Here is a 19,885-nt window from a genome sequence, read left to right as displayed (position 1 = left end):
TTATTTGCCCACACAAATCCCATAACGCTCCTGTTTATCCGCTTAAAGAAGGCCTTGGGGATGAGAATGGGCAGGCACTGAAAGACGAACAGGAACCTGGGGAGGACCGTCATCTTAACGGACTGCACCCTACACGCCAGGGAGAGTGGCAACATGTCCCATCTCCTGAAGTCCTCCTCCATCTGGTCCACCAGCCGTGCCAGATTGAGCTAATGCAAGACCCCCCAACTCTTAGCCACCCGGATACCCAAATACCGAAAACTCCTCTCCACCATCTTGAGTGGTAGCTCCTCCAACCTCTTTTCCTGGCCCCTCGCATGCACCACAAACAGCTCGCTCTTCCCCATGTTGAGCTTATATCCCGAGAAGTCTCCAAACTCCAAGGGTCTGCATGACCTCCCCCAGCCTTCGCCTCGTTGATCGCCTGAAGGCAGATCCTGTTGGGATGGAGAGCAACCTCTCCACCCTGTGCACTGGCATGGCGGGGGGACCTTTTGGAATTCTTGACTCTTGAGAGGGTTAAGTTTGAACTGAGGGGAAGGACGGAGGGGTTCTACAATTCATTATGCACTTTCAAGAACTGGGTGACATCGAACATTAATTTGGGGGGGAGGGGGTGGGTGGTGACTATGGGTGATTCCTGATTCTTTTTTGTTATTTGTTTATGTTAACATGCAGACAGTTGTTTGGAAGTTGGTGCGAGGATGGGATTGTTGTTGGTGATATGGGGATTAACATTATATTCGTTACTGCTTCTTGTTTATTGTTGGTGGGTGCAAATTTGGGAGAAAATGTGAAAAAGGAGAATAAAAATATATATTTTTAAAAACTCTACATGGCCTTCATCGATCTGACCAAGGATTTTGACTCAGTCAATCGGGAAGGGCAATGGAAGACCCTGTCTTTGCCTAGCTCAATGAACGCTGCTGAACAAGATGACAAAGGATGCACTTCAAAGAGACACTGAAGGCTTACATCAAGAAATGCAACATAGACGTAAATGCCTAGGAGGCTCTTGCTCAGATGAAACTTACTCAGAAGGAACCTCCTGACACAATTCTTTGAGGAGGCCCAATGGCAAGATGAGGCCCAGTAAAATAATTATCTTTATTATTGTCACAAGTAGGCTCACATTAACACTGCAATGAAGTTACTGTGAAAATCCCCTCGTCATTACACTCCGGCACCTGGTTAGGTACACAGAGGGAGAATTCACCGAACAAGCACGTCTTTCGGGACTTGTGGGAGGAAATCGGAGCACCCGGGAGGAAACCCACGCAGACATGGGGAGAACGTGCAGACTCCGCACAGACAGTGATCAAGCCGGAAATCGAACCTGGGACCCTGGTGCTGTGAAGCTAACCACTGTGCTACCTTGCTCTTGATTTTTCTCGCCGTACCAGAGAAAGGAATACCAACGATCAAGAGACCAAGAACCAATCCTGCCTCCTAGATACACCTGACAAGAGTGTGTAGAAGATGCGGCTCTAAGATCGGGCTCATCAGTCAAGCAAGGACCCACAGAACCCATGACCAGTAACACAGTTTTTTAGATGGACAATCATACTCGTTTGCGAATGATCGTCGAAGGTGATGACAACATAGGAATAGGCATTCAGCCTCATGAGTCTGTGCTGGTGTTTATGCTCCACACAGGCCTGCTCCTATTTTATCCAGTTAGAAGCCTTACAACACCAGGTTAAGGTCAAACAGGTTTGTTTCGAATCACTAGCTTTTGGAGCGCAGCTCCTTCTTCAGGTGAATGTTCCAGAAACACAAAGTCAATGATGCAAGATGATAATTTGAATGTGTGTCTTTGCAGGTAATTAATGCAGGTCCAGACGGAGCGACTGAAGAGAACAGGAATTGCGGCAAAACATTCATTTTAATTGCCTGCACCCAGCCTGCCAACGACAAAGGGATATTTCCCCACCTTGACAGATCAGCCTTTGCTGCCTCGGAACCTGCAACCCCAACATTTTGTGCCACGGCCCCGGAGTGGAGAAGAGTCATGATCTACAGTCGGGAAGCCCCATCCTAAAGTGTGATGCCCAGAATAGATCTGAATTGCATTGAATATTATTCTAATGTTTTGAAGAAAAACCTTGCTCTGTCTAAGTAATGTTTCCTGAAACCTGTTGCCAGGCTGTGTACTTTTGTCAGAGGTAGAGTACAACTAACCTAGCCGAACATCAGTGAAAGCACCTTCAATAACTTCATTCCAGCAGCGAGATCTTTAACTCCCATATGAAACGAGACGTTTGATCTGTCAGCATTCTTCCACTGATGCATTTGGCAATTTGAATTTGGCACACTAAATCGTATAACATACTAAATCTATCAATGGAGCAGTAGTATTGTGGATAGTACTTCCTATACTGTAGGGACATCCAAATTAAGCCAGCAGTACTGGAAAAGCAACTGTCTCCACTCTTGGTGTCACACTCAGCGGAGGTCAAGAGAAAACAGCAGATCTTGCAGGAAGCTACCACATTAGGGAATATAGGAACAGTATTATAACTGCAGCATGTTATTTGGTAGCCTGAGTGGAGCACTGTGCTATGCTGTGCAGGTGAAATCATCCTGTTGAAATTGCCATTTAGCTTTAAATAGACTTCATGAGTAAGACCGTTTGACGATTTATGCAAAAAACACAATAGTCCTTACTTTCAACTTCTCCAGCTCAGGGTCTTTGGGCAGAATTCCCCATTTGATTAAGCTAAATGTGATCTACTCCTGTCACTTCTGCCAGGAATAATATTGATCTGTATTGATTCAGCCATAGATTTTCCCCTGCACTGGGGGGAAAAAACGCCACAGCCATGATCAGCAAACCAGCCCGGAAGGGATGAGCCTAAAGCTTGACTCTGAGCACCAAATCATGTGCAGAATTCATAAGGCACACAACATAAGACAGACCGTGACTCTGTAGTTGAATAGCACAGCATTCAAAATGCTACACACCACATGACTAGCGTGAATACTATATATATATATATCTCAATACCTAGCTGTTGCATTCATGCACTCTAAAGCAGATTACATATGCATGCCTGACCATAAAGTCCTACTGTCTGTGAATGTTCCTCGAGATAAACACAAACGTTTAACAATCAAAACATACACACTCATAAGATGCACACACTATGGTACAGAATACATTTTGCCATACAGGCAAAGCTACATGGTTAAGGTGCGTGATATATCATAACAATAAAAATAATGGGAGTTAAGAGTGCAGTTGCTTTGGTAGGGTGAAAGATGGCGCAAAGCAAATGCACACCTCTGGCTAGTTGGTAGTTACTGCTCCAAAGAGAGTTGCCAAAACTCTTTACATGTGATGCTTAGCAAGCATTCCAGGCAAGAAGAACGATCCATATTGGCTGGTTTACCCAGAGCAAAGGCTCTCGCCCATCACAACAGTCATCTTGCTCTACCAAGATTGAGTGGAAAATTATGAAGCAATTTCTGTATCGACAGCTTTGACTAATTGTGGAACTCGATGATCTAGTTATGTATTGGTTGAAGGTCCTTCAGGGTTGAATCTTATACAAAACTCCTCATTGTGGACAACAGAGAACGGTTACAAATTATAAGCGTTCAGATATTGTGCAATCAAGAGTCCTAAATGAGCCAAATCCAGTTTTTTGTTTCACCAAGTGAATGAATAAATACAACTGCAACTTTTAACCCAAGCTGCAGTGTCTCATTCAAAGAGATCAAGGAAGTTTGATGGCAATCACATGTTTCACAGAGCAGACATGAAAGGGAAATCAATTCATTATTCACCTAGAGCATGTCACACAAGTTAGTTTGATACAAATTACATTTCTCTCCACAGGGAAACATGAGCTTCCCTGTGGGAAGGTAACTCTCATACTGGGAGGAAGGAAAGCAATTGAATGTCAAAATCAACAACATATGGCTGCATTTCCATCCAACACTACCCCACGCAACCCCAACCACCTGCCTCCAAAGAGTACATGTCAGAGCCAGGGACCCACAGGCCCATCTGCCAGGCATCCATCATTGGATCATAAGAGCCATGATCATCAGGAAAGATCAACAGATCCATATCTTGCAATTTCAACAAGGTGACAAACTTTGAAGTTGACTTGGGTTGGTTGCAAGGTGTTGGGTATAGTTCTGTTTGTGTTATGAAGGTATTCATAAGTAGTTCAACTGTAAGTCTTTATTAAATACTAAAATCTATATACATAGGTCAAAGCTGGGAGCTGGGGAATCATGGTGGACAAATCTATTATGAGGTGGTAATGAGCAGGATAGATGAAGGGGAACCAGTAAATGTAATAAACTTGTATTTCCAAAAAGCTTTCAGTAAGGTACCACACAAAGGCTACTTAACAAGATAAGAGTTCATGGTGTTGGGGGTAGTACATTAACATGAATAGAAGATTGTCTAACTGAGAGAAGACAGAGAGTTGGACTAAGAGGGGCATGTTCAGGATGGCAACCGGTAACGAGTGGAGTGCAACAGGGATTACTGCCACAATTATTCACAATATACATTAAATACTTGGACGAGGGAAGTGAATTATTCACAATATACATTAAATACTTGGACGAGGGAAGTGAATGTACTATTGCCAAGTTGCAGATGACACAAAAATAAGTGAGAAGGCAAGTGGTGAGGATAACACTGAGGGATATAGACAGATTAGGTGAGTGTGCAAAAACTTGGATGATGGAATAAAATGTAGGAAAAGGTGACGTTATGCACTTTGGTTGGAAGAATAAAAGGAGCTGAATATTATTTAACTGGAGAAAGACTGCAGAAATACAGCACAGAGGGATTTGGGAGTCCTCGTGTATAAATCACAAAAAAGCAGCATGCAAGTTCAGCAGGTAATTGGGAAGGCAAATGGAACATTAGCCTTTATCTCATGGGAATGGAGTATAAAAATAGGGACTTCCTGCTAAAACTATACAAAGCACTAGTTAGACCACACCTGGAATACTGTGAACAGTTTTGGTCCCCTTATCTATGGAAAGATATACTGGCATTGGAGGCAGTCCAGAGAAGATTCACTAGGTTGGTCCTGGGTTTGAAGGGATTTTCTGATGAGAAGAGATTAAGTAGGTTGGGCATGTGCTCATTGGAGTTTATGAGAGGTGACCATATCAAAACATATAGGATTCTCAGAGGCCTTGACAGGGTAGATGCTGAGAGGATTTTTCCTCTTGTGGGAGAGTCTAGGACCAGAGGGCATAATCTCAGAGTAAGTGGTCATCCATTTAATTCAGAGATGAGGAGGAATTTCTTCTCTCAGAGGGTAGTGAATCTGTGGAATTGTTTACCGCAGAGAGCTGTAGAAGCTGGGTCATTAAGTATGTTCAAGGCTGAAATAGACAGATAATTAGTAATGCAACCAAGGATTATGGGGATAAGGTGGGAGGGTGGAGGTGAGGATTATTATGTCAGGTCAGTCATAATCTCATTGAATGGCAGAGAAAACCCGTCAAAACTTCTACTCCTATGTTTTGCAGTCTCCATGCTTGTTTCTACACATGGCTTGGTCCAACCAAGCCACTAACCCCTAGGTACAGGTCATGTTCTCTTATATCACTTTGTGGGTGGTATTGTACTCAGTCCCTTATACTACACGGTTCTTGCTCCTCACAGCTGAAGAACTTGGAGGAGAAGGTAGGTATCCAATTGTGGTGGCTCAATGGCGTCGGTAGAGCTAGGAATGAGATTCTGAGGATTTTGGAGGAGCTAGGCTACATATTAAAAAGCAGAACAGTAAAAAGTAATCTGAACAACATTCAAATTGGCATTGGGGCAAACAAATTTAAGGTGTAAATACGTAAATGAAACAGTGCTGTGGAAGATGATGCTTCAATCCAAAGGACTGTCATGGGAATGTCACCTTTTGAAATATTTGTCTTCTCAAGTGGCTGCAGTGATGTCATTGTGTTTGTGGAACTAGGCTCTGGCTCTGCTTTTTACTTTCGTTTTGAGCTGGAAGTTGATTCTGGCTCTTGAGTTTTAGTTTTGTTTTCAGTTGGAGAGCTGCATTCAAACCAAGGAGGTGTATTTTGGTCTCTCTCTCTCCACGTGCTAAAGAATGTCTCCGGATCACTTGATGATTTCAAATACCTGTTTCTGTAAGGAATGCAAACCTACTGTCTTTGTTAAAAAGGGTCTTTGACTTGTGGATGATGTTAGGAAAGTTACTACGGGTTACCTATAGAGTACTGTATCTTTGGAGGGCGTATCAGTGTTGGTAGCTGATAAGATGTTTACTGTGTGTTTATAAAATGTTAACTGGATTCACAGAATAAACATTGTTTTGTTTAAAAATATTTTAGATCGGGCAGCACGGTGGCACAGTGGTTAGCATTGCCTCACGGCGCCGAAGGTCCCAGGTTCGATCCCGGCTCTGGGTCACTGTCCGTGTGGAGTTTGCACATCCTCCCAGTGTGTGCGTGGGTTTCGCCCCCACAACCCTAGATGTGCAGGCTAGGTGGATTGGCCACGCTAAATTGTCCCTCAATTGGAAAAAGTGAATTGGGTACTCTAAATTTTTTTTTATTTTTTTAAATACTTTAGATCTCTGTTGCATCTCACCTGGAAAGTGGTCCCCATAACCAAAACGTATTAAACGTTGTGGGTCAGATGAACTCCATGATATGCTTTGGTGTTCTCTAAACCTTGGCCTATAATAGGGCAGATACCAGTACCAGAGGTACCATTTTCCCAGGGCCGCAATGGCAATAGCGGGGTGGGGTGACTGCCAGGGGTAGGATAAAGCCAAGGCCCCGATGGCAGGAGTGGGCTAAAGCCAGGGCCACAATGTCAGGGGGGCTGCCCGTCAGGGCCGTGATGGCATTGAGGGGCCGGCTGACCGCCAGGGCCTCGATGGCATTGAGGGGTCGGCTGACCACCAGGGCCGCGATGGAATGGGGAGGCTGACCGCCAGGGCCTCGATGGCAAGGGGAGCCTGACCGCCAGGGCCTCGATGGCAAGGGGAGGTGACCACCTGGGCGCCGATGGCAAGGGGAGGCTGATGGCCAGGGCCGCGGTGGCAAGGGGAGGCTGACCGCCAGGACCGCGATGGGTGGGGGCACTGACCAGCAGAGCGTCGACGGCAGGGGCTGACCGGCAGGACTACGATGGCAGCGGTGGGGGGCCTGACTGCCAAGGTCACAATGGCAGGGGGAGGGTGCTGACCGTCAGGACCACGATGGCGGGGGGGGGGGGGGGGGGGCTGATTGGCTGGGCTGACCACTAGGGCCGCGATGGCAGGGAGGGGGTGGGGGGAGTTGACCGCCAGGGTCGCGATGGTGGGTGGGCTGACCGCCAGAGCCACAATGGCGGGGAGGGGGGCTGACAGCCAGGGCTACCATTGCAGGGGGTGGCTGACCACCAGGGCTGTCTTGGCAGGGGGCGGGGCTGCCCGCCAGGGCCACTATGACAAGGGGTCTGACCATCAAGGCCACCACGGAAGGGGGGGGGAGCTGACCGCCAGGGCCGCAATGGCGGGGAGCTGACCGACAGCATCATGATGGCAGGGGGAGGAGTGGGCAAGCTGACCACCAGAGCCCCAATGGCAAGGTGCCTGACCGCCAGGGGCATGAAGTCAGGGAGGGTGCGCTGAGTGCCAGGGCCATGATGGCAGGGGTGCTGATTGGGAGGGGGGCGGGGGGGATGACCACCGTGGCCAAGATGGAGTGTGGTGTGACCCGCAAATGGCGGGAGGGGATTGACTACGAGGGCAACGATGGGATGGACTGGTCATCAGGACCGCAATGGAGGGATTGGGGTGCCGATTTTCAGGGCCGGGATGGGGGGCGGCTGCTGGCCACCAGGGCCGGGTTTGGGGCGCACTGCTGACAACCAGGGCTGGGATCAGGGTGCTGCTGACAACCCTGGGATGGGGGGCTGACAAACAACAAACAGGCCATGGATGGGGAGGGGGGGGGTCGTGGCTTCTGACAACCACGATGGGTTTGGCAGTGACCGTCAGGACCACAATTGGGGGGTTTGGGGTGACCATCAGTGCCTTGATGGGGGGGGGGGGCACCAGGTCTGCAATGGGGGATGGGATCTGCCCACCAGGGCTGGGGTGGTTGTGGGGATGCTGCCCACCAGGGCTGGGGTGGTTGTGGGGATGCTGCCCACCAGGGCTGGGGTGGTTGTGGGGATGCTGCCCACCAGGGCTGGGGTGGTCTGCCCACCAGGGCTGGGGTATGGCAGGGGGGGGGGGGGGTTGCCCAACAGGGCTAGGATATTGGGGGGGGGGGGGTCACCAAGGCTGGAATGGGAGTGTGGGGGCATGACCACCAGGGCTGGGGAGGGGATGCTGATATCTCGCTCACTCTCTCTTTCGGGCTGTCAGGGCTGCTGGGGACCGCCCAATCTCCCCACCCCGGGGGCCCCCCTCCATCCGCTGCTCATCCCTTGCGGCCCGTGCGGAGCCGCGGCTCTAGTTGCCCCTACCCCTGCCCTCGCTCGCCCAGCCTCTCTCTGGCTCCGTGGCCCTGCGGTCAGCTCAGGGCCGGCTCCCTCAGCTCTTTACCTGTAATGGCTGTGAACTGCCGGATTAACCCCTGCAGCGCCGACCCGGTCGACCCCGCTCCATCACCAACCGCCGCCATCTTGCCGCCAGCCCCCACGCAGGCGCACTCCCCCCCAACAAACACAACCTCTCACCCTGGCCCGGGACCTGACATCAGCTCCTCGAATCCCATTGGTCGGCATCGAGAGGCGCCCGCCAGCCAACCCGCCGCACTGCACGTCGGGAGTCACAACCCTCCCCACGCCTGCGCACCAGCCAATCTGTGCTCATTTGAACCTGTCCTGCGCCATATTTCTTCAAGGCACGAATAAAACGGGCTCTTGTCCATTTAAAGGAGCGCCCCTTCATTGTTTGCAAATCAGCAATGATTGTGAGTATCGTCATTTATGGCGAGGTGTTAGAGGTGATATTACCACGGACGATTTTGTTTGCTTAACGTTAAAAGCAACGTAGAATTCCCGTTACATTAACAACCATGACCCATGGGGGTCAGAGTTTTTAGGGTCAACCTGTTATCTAGACTCCATCATCTACAAGACACAAGTCAGGAGTGTAATGAGATGCTCCCTACTTGCCTGGATGAGTGCAGCTCCAACAACACTCAAGAAGCTCTGTCCAGGACAAAGCAGCCCGCTTGATTGACACCCCACCCACAAACATTCAATCCCAGCGCCCCAGATGCACAGAAAGCAGCCATGTGCACCATCTACAAGATGTACTGCAGCAACTCACCAAGGCTCCTTGGGCAGTACATTTCAAACCCACGACCACTACCATCTAAAAGGGCAGCATATACCTGGTAACACTGCCACCTGCAAGTTCCCCTCCAAGCCACTCACCATTCTGACTTGGAAATGTCAGTGAGGCAGTGGAATGCTCTACCTGCTACAGTAGTGAACTCGCCAACATTGAGGGCATTTAAAAGTTTATTGGATAAACATATGGATGATAATGGCATAGTGTAGGTTAGATGGCTTTTGTTTCGGTGCAACATCGTGGGCCGAAGGGCCTGTACTGCGCTGTATTGTATCGCCATTCCTTCAGTCACTGGGTCAAATTCCTGGAACTCCCTAACAACATCATATGAACTGCAGCGGTTCAAGAAAGCAGCTCACCACCACCTTCTCATGGGGCAATTAGGGATGGATAATAAATGCTCTCCGAGCCAATGATGCCCACATCCCATGAAATAATTTTAAAAATAATCTATTAAATAACATTATATTTGGATTTTCAACAATTAATTTCAATGTTGAGGACGTTTGCAGAAGATTAAACTTTGGTTTGAAAAGGGTTCTAATGAATGGTCATCAACCTGAAATATTTCCTGTTTCTCCACAGACGCTATTTGATCTGAGGAACATTGCCATCATTTTCCATTTAATTTCAGATTTTCAGCATCTGCAGTATTTTGATTTTGACTCAAAGTGGTCTTTTTTTTCCAGTAGCCTTGTCTAGATTGTGGTATGAAAATAAGCTGTTACTCTGAGAGTGCAATGGCTCATTAAATTGCTAAAATTTAAGATGCATACATATTTGTTGTTTTCACCATAGCCTTAGGTGGCATTGGCTTGCTTCTTTGGCTTTCTTCAAGCTCCTCTCAGTCCACATCTCAATGTTGTCCACCCAACTGAATGTTCTCCTTCCTCTTCTGTTTCACTCTCAATTTCTTCTTTAGTTGTTGCCAGGACAAGGCTGTCAGATCTTTGTTTTCAATGTCCGCACTTGGCTGTCTGTCTCTCTTTGCAACCCTATTGATTCCTGAACATCTCCTTTTGATTTAATTTGTCTTTCTGTACATTCAGATGACTTTGAGCATCCTCTGCCGCACCCACACTTCAAAAGCTGTTCTCCTCCTCTCATACATTTTCCTCAGACCCAATTTTCACATTCACGAGTGCAATACCACACTTCAAAAGATCTTCTCCTCCTCTCATACATTTTCCTCAGAGCCCAATTTTCACATTCACGAGTGCTGGACGTATTTTCAGATTCATGCTCTTCTGAACGCTACTTAGAACATTGGTCACGCTGCTTGACATAGCTAATCTAACCTGGATTTCATTCTTGGATGTAACTTTGATGTTTATTATCCAGCCACAGTACTTGAAATTGTTCACTGCCTCTTTCTCAGTGCTTCTAATCATGACTTTTTCATTACCATTCAGAGATATAGCATTGGTGTTTGCCTTGTTTATGTTCAACCCAGAAGACTCGTCTTTGTGATGAGGCCTGCCAACTTCCTTAATTCTGGCTATGTATGGTGTCTGCATATTTGGGATTCCATATACCAAGAACCCCTTTGATGGAGCCACATCTCTCTGGTAACTCTTCCTGCACCATCCTCATCTTCTTGCCCACAATATTAAACAGCAGAGGTGAAGATGGCACCCCTGCCTGACTCCCTTCTCAAACTGGAATTGGTTTGTGTATTTCTCTTTAGTTCTTGCATTAGCTATGCAAGATGCTTGGTTACATCAAATCAACGTCATTAAGTGTCTTCCATAGAGCAACTTATTAGACATTGTTGAAGATTTGCCATAGTCTATGAACCTGAACCCAAAACTGCACTTCTTGCTTATTTTCACATTTCTCCATGTATCCACAGTTAGGTGTAAGGAAATACTAAATTGCTTAAAAATGCATTTTGGCAGCAATGAATTTACCAACGCCCCAAAATGCATTTTGGCAGCAATGAATTTACCAACGCCCCCAAACTTGTGCCCTTACAAGAAGCCGCCTCCATGCGCACCCACACCGGCTCACCCCCCAACAGCCACCTCCTCACCATGGCTATATTAGCCACCCAGTAATAATTGCTGAAATTCGGCAGCGCAAGCCCTCCATCCCCCCCCCCCGACTCCGCTCGAGCATTGCCCTCTTCACCCACGGGGGCTTGCCCCACCCCCCCCCCCACAAAGCCCACAATAATCATATTGATCCGCTTAAAAAAGGACCGCGGGATGAAGATGGGGAGGCATTGGAAGACGAATAGGAACCTCGGGAGGACCGTCATTTTTACCGACTGCACCCTACCCGCCAGAGACAACGGGAACGCATCCCATCTCCGGACCAGTGTATTTTTCAAGTAGTGATTCTCCCATGACAGTAAGTCATAATGTTGGTTGTTACACTGCTTGTTAACTATAGAAGCTTATAGCATGCATGGAAAGTGTACCGACTGTTTCATAAAGATCATTTTTGAGGGAACTTTGAAGGGCAACTAGGGATGGGCAATGCATGCGGCCAGGTGAACGACGCCCACATCCCCTAAATTAATTTTTTTTAAAAAGAGGTCAAGCTGATTTCTCATTTAGAGTAGATAGCTCACTGTGTGATCCTGAATTTTGAATTTGTGCCAGAGGAATCCCTCCCACGCTATGCTTCCGAGTTCTGAATCATGCTTAGAACAATTCAATTGCAAAAGGCTTAATCAAATGCATTGAGATTTTGCTGTTACTGAAGCAAGGTGAAGACCACAGTCCCCTTGCTGCCTTCTTGCTTCATATCCAGGGTTCAACTACCAATATGGAACTGATGGCCTTTTGAGATCTTCTGAGAGTTATACCACTTGACACCGACCACTCTACCGCATTGGTTACCACTATTTGAGATGATGAGAACACACTGTATTCCTAGCTGAGGCGAGCAACAACACTGTATCTATCATCTGTGAAAAAGGGTTTGCAATTCTTTCAGGAATACTCAGAACACTCCAACCAGAATTCCATTCAAGACCTTTTATTCAAGACATCACTGTTGAAAAAATGTTGATTTGATTTGATTTATTATTGTCACATGTATTAGTATACAGTGAAAAGTATTGTTTCTTGCATGCTGTACAAACAATGCATACCGTACATAGGAAAGGAAGGAGAGACTGCAGAATATAATGTCACAGTTATATTAAGGTGTAGAGAAAAGATCAACTTATTACGAGGTTGGTCCATTCAAAAGTCTGATGGCAGTAGGGAAGAAGGTGTTCTTGAGTCGGTTGGTACGTGACCTCAAACTTTGGTATATGTTTCCTGACGGAAGAAGGTGGAAGAGAGTATGTCCGGGGTGAGTGGGGTCCTTAATTATGCTGGCTGCCTTTCCGAGGCAGCGGGAATTATAGATAGAGTCAATGGATGGGAGGCTGGTTTGCGTGATGGACTGGGCTACATTCACAACCTTTTGTAGTTTCCTGCAGAGCAGGCTCCATATCAAGCTGTGATACAACCAGAAAGAATGCTTTCTATGGTGCATCTGTAGAAGTTGGTGAGAGTCGTAGCTGACATGCCAAATTTCCTTAGTCTTCTGAGAAAGTAGAGTCGTTGGTGGGCTTTCGTAACTATAGTGTCGACATGGGGGGACCAAGACAGGTTGTTGGTGATCTGGACACCTAAAAACTTGAAGCTCTCGACCCTTTCTACTTCGTACCCATTGATGTAGACAGGGCATGTTCTCCACTACGCTTCCTGAAGTCGATGACAATCTCCTTCGTTTTGTTGACATTGAGGGAGAGATTATTGTTGTCGCACCAGTTCACCAGATTCTCTATCTCATTCCTGTACTCTTGTCTCATCATTGTTTGAAATCCGACCCACTACAGTGGTGTAATCAGCAAATTTGAAAATCGAGTTGGAGGGGAATTTGGCCATAGGTGAAGGAGTATAGTAGGGGGCTGAGGACACAGCCTTGTAGGGCACCGGTGTTGAGGATGATCATGGAGGAGGTGTTGTTGCCTATCCTTACGGATTGTGGCCTGTGGGTTAGAAAGTTCAGGATCCAGACGCAGAGGGAGGAGCCGAGGCCAAGGCCACGGAGTTTGGAGATGAGTTTCGTAGGAATGATGGTGTTGAAGGCTGAGCTGTAGTCGATAAATAGGAGTCAGACATAGGTGTCTTTGTTATCTAGGTGTTCCAGGGTAGAGTGCAGGGCCATGGAGATGGCGTTCTGCTGTGGACCTGTTGCAGCGGTAGGCGAACTGTAGTGGATCAAGGCAATCCGGGAGGCTGGAGTTGATTCTTCCATGACTAAACATTTTGAAGCACTTCATGATGATGGATGTCAGAGCCACTGGATGATAGTCATTAAGGCACGCTGCTTGGCTTTTTTTTGGTACAGGGATGATGGTCGTCTTCTTGAAGCAGATAGGGAGCTCAGATTGTTGTAGAGAGGTTGAAGATGTCTGCGAATACCCCCGCCAGCTGATCCGTGCAAGACCTGAGTGCTCGTCCGGGTACCCCATCCGGGCCAGTGGCTTTCCGTGGATTGACCTTCGCGAAAGCTGCTCTGACGTCTGCAATGGTGATCTCAGATACAAGTTCATCCGAGGCTTCTGGGGTGGAGGGCTCGCTCTTGCCGATCTCTTGCTCAAAGCGGACATGGAATGCGTTGAGCTCATCAGGCAGGGGTGCATTGGAGCCGGCAATTTTACATGCCTTCATCTTGTAGCCCGTTATGTCTTGCAGAACTTGCCATAGATGGCGGGGGTCCGTGTGGCTAGTCTGGAACTCGAGCTTGGTCCGGTACTGTCTTTTGGCATCCTTGATGGATTTCTTTCAATCATATCTGGCTTTCTTGTATAGGTCAAGGTCGCCTTACTTGAATGCCTCAGACCTAGACTTCAGCAAGCAGTGGATATCCCTGTTCATCCAGTGTTTCCGGTTGGGAAACACACGGATTTGCTTCTTTGGCACACAGTCTTCTACACGCTTACTAATGAAGTCAGTTACAGTAGTGGCGTACTCGTTCAGGCTGGTCGCAGAGTTTTTAAATACTGACCAGTCCACTGACTTTAAACAGTCCCGTAGGAGATCATCCGATTCCTCAGACCAACAATGCACGACTTTCTTTGACGGATTCTCCTGCTTCAGTTTTTGCTTATAAGCCTTGTGGTCAGATTTGCCAAAGTGTAGGCGGGCGATAGAGCGGTAGGCATGTTTGATATTTGTGTAGCAGTGATCCAGGATGTTTGGGCCTCTGGTGGAACAGGTGACGAGTTGGTGGTAACTTGGTAGTATGCTCTTGAGCTTGGCCTGATTGAAGTCCCCAGCTACAATGAACAAGGCCTCGGGATGTTTCATTTCAAGGCTATTTGTGGTGGTGAATATTTCGTCCAGTGCGATTTTCACATTTGCATGGGGTGGGATGTAAACTGCCGTCAGGATAACGGAGCTGAACTCCCGCGGAAGGTGGTAGGGGCATCAATAACTCTTCAAATAAGATGGGTACAGGTGGGAATTTTTACTTCACTCTTCTTTAAGGAACAATTGATTTTGTTAATGTTCCAGAGACCCATGCACAGATTTTGGTGCCTGAATACAGAACATCGACAAAAATATTTAATAGAATCATAGAATTTATAGTGCAGAAGGCCATTCGGCTCATCGAGACTGCACCAGCCCTTGGAAAGGGCACCCTTATTAAGCCCACAGCTCCACCCTATCCCCATAACCCAGTCACCCCAAGTAACCTTTTTGGACACTAAGGGCAATTTAACATGGCCAATCCACCTAACCTGCACATCTTTGGACTGTGGGAGGAAACCGGAGCACCCGGAGGAAACCCACGCAGACACGGGCAGAACGTGCAGACTCCGCACAGACAGTGACCCAAGCCGAGAATCGAACCTGGGACCCTGGAATGTGAAGCAACTGTGATAACCACTGTGCTACAGTGCCGTCCACTTCTCTGTGAGGGCTGAATGAGGCACTGGAAATGAGACGGCTGAAGGATCCAATAGAGATTTTAAAAATAGTAAATGAATGCCGTGCCCGTCACTTCAGAAATAGGAAAAGATAATGCTTCTCACAATAAAGCACCAATTTTGTTCAACTGCCTTATCTATAAATGGAAAAACAGCAACATTAACCAGTTCTTAATTGTTATACCATTTATGTTGAGTTCAGAAGACTCACTATAGTATCTAGCTCTTCAGACAATATGTTTTTAAAGCTATTTAAGAAATGGGACAGAACAAATAGAAGCTGAAGAGTCAAGAACGGGGAGCTCTAGATACAAGATTAAACAAAGCTTTGACAAAGAGTCATTGGACTCGAAACGTTAGCTCTTTTCTCTCCCTACAGATGCTGCCAGACCTGCTGGGATTTTCCAGCATTTTCTCTTTCGTTACAAGATTAAATGTGGGCAGGCAAAATTCCTCAAAGGAGAAAGTAGAGACTTTCTGAGGTTGGAATTTACTTAAAGGGCTACCGATTACGGCAGAAAACATGGCAATGCCCAAGATGTGTGAAGTGGAAAAGGTTCTAAGGACATGGGAACTGTGTGGGTGAATGTGAGACAAAGAGTATTTGCTCAAACAGAATGTCAACACCAATATAGACTAGTTAGGCTTAATAACCTACTTATAACTTTGATGTGAGGGCAAGACCGCCATTGTCCCAATCCAGACAAGCCATGTTCCATGAGAATTATAAAGATGCAGAATTGCTACTTGCTTACCTGCAACCCAATGACGGTAGGCGCCAAGGCTCATACAGGCGTGTGTTCTTACACTACATCTTCAGTTTCCAGTTCATATCAGCTATACAATGGAGGCCTGCTTTTGATATTCTGGTGGACCAATGCAGGTCAACTTGTACCACTCTAGAGCTCTTTCCCTACACTGCACATTTTTCAATTTCACGTATCCAATTCCTTTTTGAAAGTCACTATTAAACCTTCTTCACTCCCCCCCTTCATTCCAGAACATAATGACTTGCTGCAATCAATTATTTCTTCTCCTCAGTGGCTATTTTTCTGTCTTAAATATGTGCTCTCCGATTGCTGATCTACCTGCAGTCTCTTAATAATAATAATAGGGGACTTCTGGTGGCATCCATGGAGTAAGTGGTTGCACATTTGGTGGCTCCCGCTCGTGGCGTTTTTTTTGGACCCTTTCCCCGGTTAACAAGTGGATGTGAGGCAGAATAAATGTGCAGGAAGAGATTGACCCTCTGGTGTATGGAGCTGAGGGCCAGAACTGGTCAGAAAAGAGGGAATCAGTTGGTTGGAGCTGGTGTGGCTCCTGCGACGCATGTGGAGATGGCAGAGGGGCAGGGAGCGGCCCTGCCGGCTCAGTGGTCGATGGACCAGCTGATGAGCTTCTTGAATGAGAAGTTTACCCAGCAATGGAAGGAGTCTGGAGGATCTGGCCTGAGCAGTGGATTCGATCAGGGCGGTGGTCGATCACGTGGAAACGAAGCTGGTGGCCCAGGGTCAGGCGATTCAGGAGATGGCGGGGGAACACAAGAAGCAGTTTGCCTAGATGGCAGCGGAGATGGGGCTGATGTGCAATCAGCAGAGGCAGCTCCAGGAGAAGGTTGAAGACCTAGAGAACACGCAGGCAGAGGAGCAAATTACGAGGTGCTGCACCTGAGGGGGCAGTGAAATCCGAGTGTACCAAGACCTGGATGCAGAGTTGGCCAAGAGGAGAGCGAGCTTTAACAAGGTCAAGTCAGCCCTCTACAAGACGGGGGTAAAGCTTGGGCTACCGTACCTAGCATGTTGTACTTTGGCTTGATGGAAGAGGCGGTAGATTTTGTTAAAGACAATGGACTGGCAGGAGAAGGTGGACTTTGAACTTTGGTGGAGATGCTGTGATGTTGCTGTTAACTTATGTTTGGAGCCTTTTCTTTCTTTTTCGGCTTCAGGTTTGTTCTTTGTTAGGGGATGGGGGGGTTGGTCTCTTTGTTTGGGCTTGGAGAGGGGTTGTTTTTGCTTGTTTGCATTAATATTCGAGCGGGGGCAAGGGGAATCAGTGGGGGGTAGGATGCTAGGCACCATGGGCAGAGGCTGCCAGGCTAGCTGGGCGGGCTAGTTCACGGAAGCGCAATGGCGGTGAGTGGAAGGTCAGTGGGTGGATGAGGGCAGGGGTTGTTGCTGTGACACAAGCCGGGAATTGAACTTGGGACCCTGGCGCTGTGAAGCAACAGTGCTAACCACTGCGCTACCATGCTGCCGGCCTTTTCATTTACTCCGATCAAATTCTGAGATGTTTGGTATTTTATTAAAAGCTGTTTGTGCAGTACAATAGATTTCTGTAGTTTGCCAACTATGCTCATGGCTAAGATGGACAGCTTGTACAAGCTACTGCTTTGACGTTAGGCCCACGATATACATAATGTAGTTGAACTCACAAAATAAGATCTCAACTAATACGAGTCAAAATTAAATTGGTTAAGAAACAATGTGAAGAACAGATTTCAAACCTCCAAAGCCTCAAAGTGAGAACCCCCAAGAACTGAGGGCAAGAAATGTTCATTTGCATCTATCTATGGTGTGTTAAAACTAATGTGTGATCGAGTGAAAAACATTTCCTCTGTTAGCTGTTACATTTTCCTGTATTGATAGTCGGTGCCATGAGCTCCTGTTGTAATTTTATGACACCTCTAATGGTTCTCTGATGTCCAATGCAGAACCTGCTAATGCCTGAGGCTCCATCTGATTTTGTATTGGAATTAAAAATTTTAATTGATAAATTCAAAAGGTTGTCAATTGAATGCATCTTTGCCACAGAGCCCTAGCCACAGCTTTCTTTCAATATCTGCAACGGAGCATCGGCCCCCACTGCATTCCTGTCCAGTGACCCTTCATTGGCTCCATTCTGCCTCTGCTATTATAGTCCACTCTCCTGGATTGCCCATTCCTCCAGTCTGGACTACATCCGGCCCAGCCCCAAATATTAGCATTTTTTTCTATCCCTTCACAGGATGTGGGTTTTACTGCCTGGACCAACATTTATTGCCCATCCCTAATTGCCCTTGAGAAGGTGGTGGTTAGTTACAAGTCAGGATGGAGTGTGGCTTGGAGGGGAACCTGCAGGTGGTGGTGCTCCCATGTGTCTGCTGCCCTAGTCTTTCTAGGTGGTAGAAGTTGCAGTTGGAACGGTTTTGTCACGTTAGTGAGTTGTTGCAGTGCAGCTTGTAGATGTACACACTGCTGCCACTGTGTGTCAGTAGTGAGAGAATATGTTTGTGGAAGGTGTCAATCAAGGCTTTGGGCTGCTATGTCCTGGATGGTGTCAGACATCAAGTGATGTTGGAGCTGCACTCACCTAGGCAAGTGGAGAGTAATCCATCATACTCCTGACTTGTGCCTTCAGGATGATGACAGGTTTTGGGGACTCAGGAGATGAGTTATCCATCTCATAATTCCCAGCCTCTGACCGTCTCTTGTAGTCACAGTATTTATATGGCTACTCCAGTTCAGTTTCTGGTCAATGGTAACCCCCAGGATATTGATAGTGGGGGATTCAATGATAGTAAAGCCATTGAATGTCAAGGGGAGATGATTGGATTGGAGAGATGGTCATTGCCTGGCACCTGTATGGCACAAATGTAACTTGCCACTTAACAGCTCAAGACCATGCTGCACATGGACAGACTGCTTCAGCAGCTGAAGATAGTTGGGCCGAGGACACTACCAGGAGGAACTCCTGCAGCCTCGGGTACCTGTCTGTGTGGAGTTTGCACTTTCTCCCCGTGTTTGGCTGTGGGGGTTTCCTCCGGGTGCTCCGGTTTCCTCCCACATTCTAAAGATGTGCAGGTTAAGTGGATTGGCTATGCCAATTTAGTGTTCAAAAAGTTAGGTGGGGTTACTGGGTTACAGGGATAGGGTGGAGGCGTGGGCTTAAGTGGGGTGCTCATTCCAAGGGCCGGTGCAGACTCCGAATGGCCTCCTTCTGCACTGTAAATTCCATGAATCTATGAATGTCCTGGAGCTAAGATTATTGACCTCCAACAATCACAATACCTTCCTTTCTGCTCGGTAGGATTCCAACCAGCAGAGAATTTTCCATTTGACTCATGTTTTGCTGGCCCTTGACACGCGAGACGGTCAAGTGCTGCCTTGATGTTGAGGGCAGTCACTCTCACCTCACATCTTGAGTTCAGCTCTTTCGCCCATGTTTGGACAATGGCATAATAAGGTCAAGAGACGAGTGGCCCTGGCGCAACCCAAACTGAGCATCTATGAGTAGGGTAACTCTTTCCATCACTTTGCTGATGACCAAGAATAGACCGATTGAGTGATAATTGGCCAGGTTGAATTTGTCCTGCTTTTTGTGTAAAGGATGTATCCGGGTAATTTTCCACATTGCCAGGTAAATGCCAGAGTTGTAACTGTACTGGAACAATTTGGTTAGAACAAAGAAAATTACAGCACAGTAACAGGCCCATCAGCCCTCCATGCCTACACCGACCATGCTGCCCGTCTGAGCTAAAATCCCTTACCCTCCCGGGGATCATATCTGTCTATTCCCATCCTATTCATGTATTTGTCGAGACGCCCCTTAAAAGTAACTATCGTAACTGTTTCCACTACCTCCCGCGGCAGCGAGTCCCAGGCTCCCAACA

The 19,885-nt window shown here is 47.3% G+C and overlaps 1 protein-coding gene and 1 long non-coding RNA gene across 2 annotated transcripts in view; one reads left to right on the top strand and one right to left on the bottom strand.

Annotated features, from left to right (window-relative positions):
- ubxn7 (UBX domain protein 7) overlaps window positions 1–8,683 on the bottom strand; it is a 148,187-nt gene extending 139,504 nt beyond the window's left edge. Inside the window, exon 1 of the mRNA XM_072474894.1 lies at window positions 8,544–8,683. Within this exon, the coding sequence (XP_072330995.1) occupies window positions 8,544–8,622 (79 nt within the window). The 5' untranslated portion in view covers window positions 8,623–8,683. The remainder of the gene's footprint in view (window positions 1–8,543) is intronic.
- Window positions 8,684–8,821: 138 nt separating this feature from the next.
- The window catches only part of LOC140390041 (uncharacterized), a 130,755-nt gene continuing 119,691 nt past the window's right edge, over window positions 8,822–19,885 (top strand). The window contains exon 1 of the long non-coding RNA XR_011934541.1: window positions 8,822–8,913. This is a non-coding gene — a long non-coding RNA (uncharacterized lncRNA). The remainder of the gene's footprint in view (window positions 8,914–19,885) is intronic.

This window comes from Scyliorhinus torazame, chromosome 14 (genome assembly GCF_047496885.1).
Source record: "Scyliorhinus torazame isolate Kashiwa2021f chromosome 14, sScyTor2.1, whole genome shotgun sequence".
NCBI lineage: Eukaryota > Metazoa > Chordata > Chondrichthyes > Carcharhiniformes > Scyliorhinidae > Scyliorhinus > Scyliorhinus torazame.
Note: the sequence above shows the minus strand (reverse complement) of the source record. Positions and strands in the feature narration are given on the sequence as shown.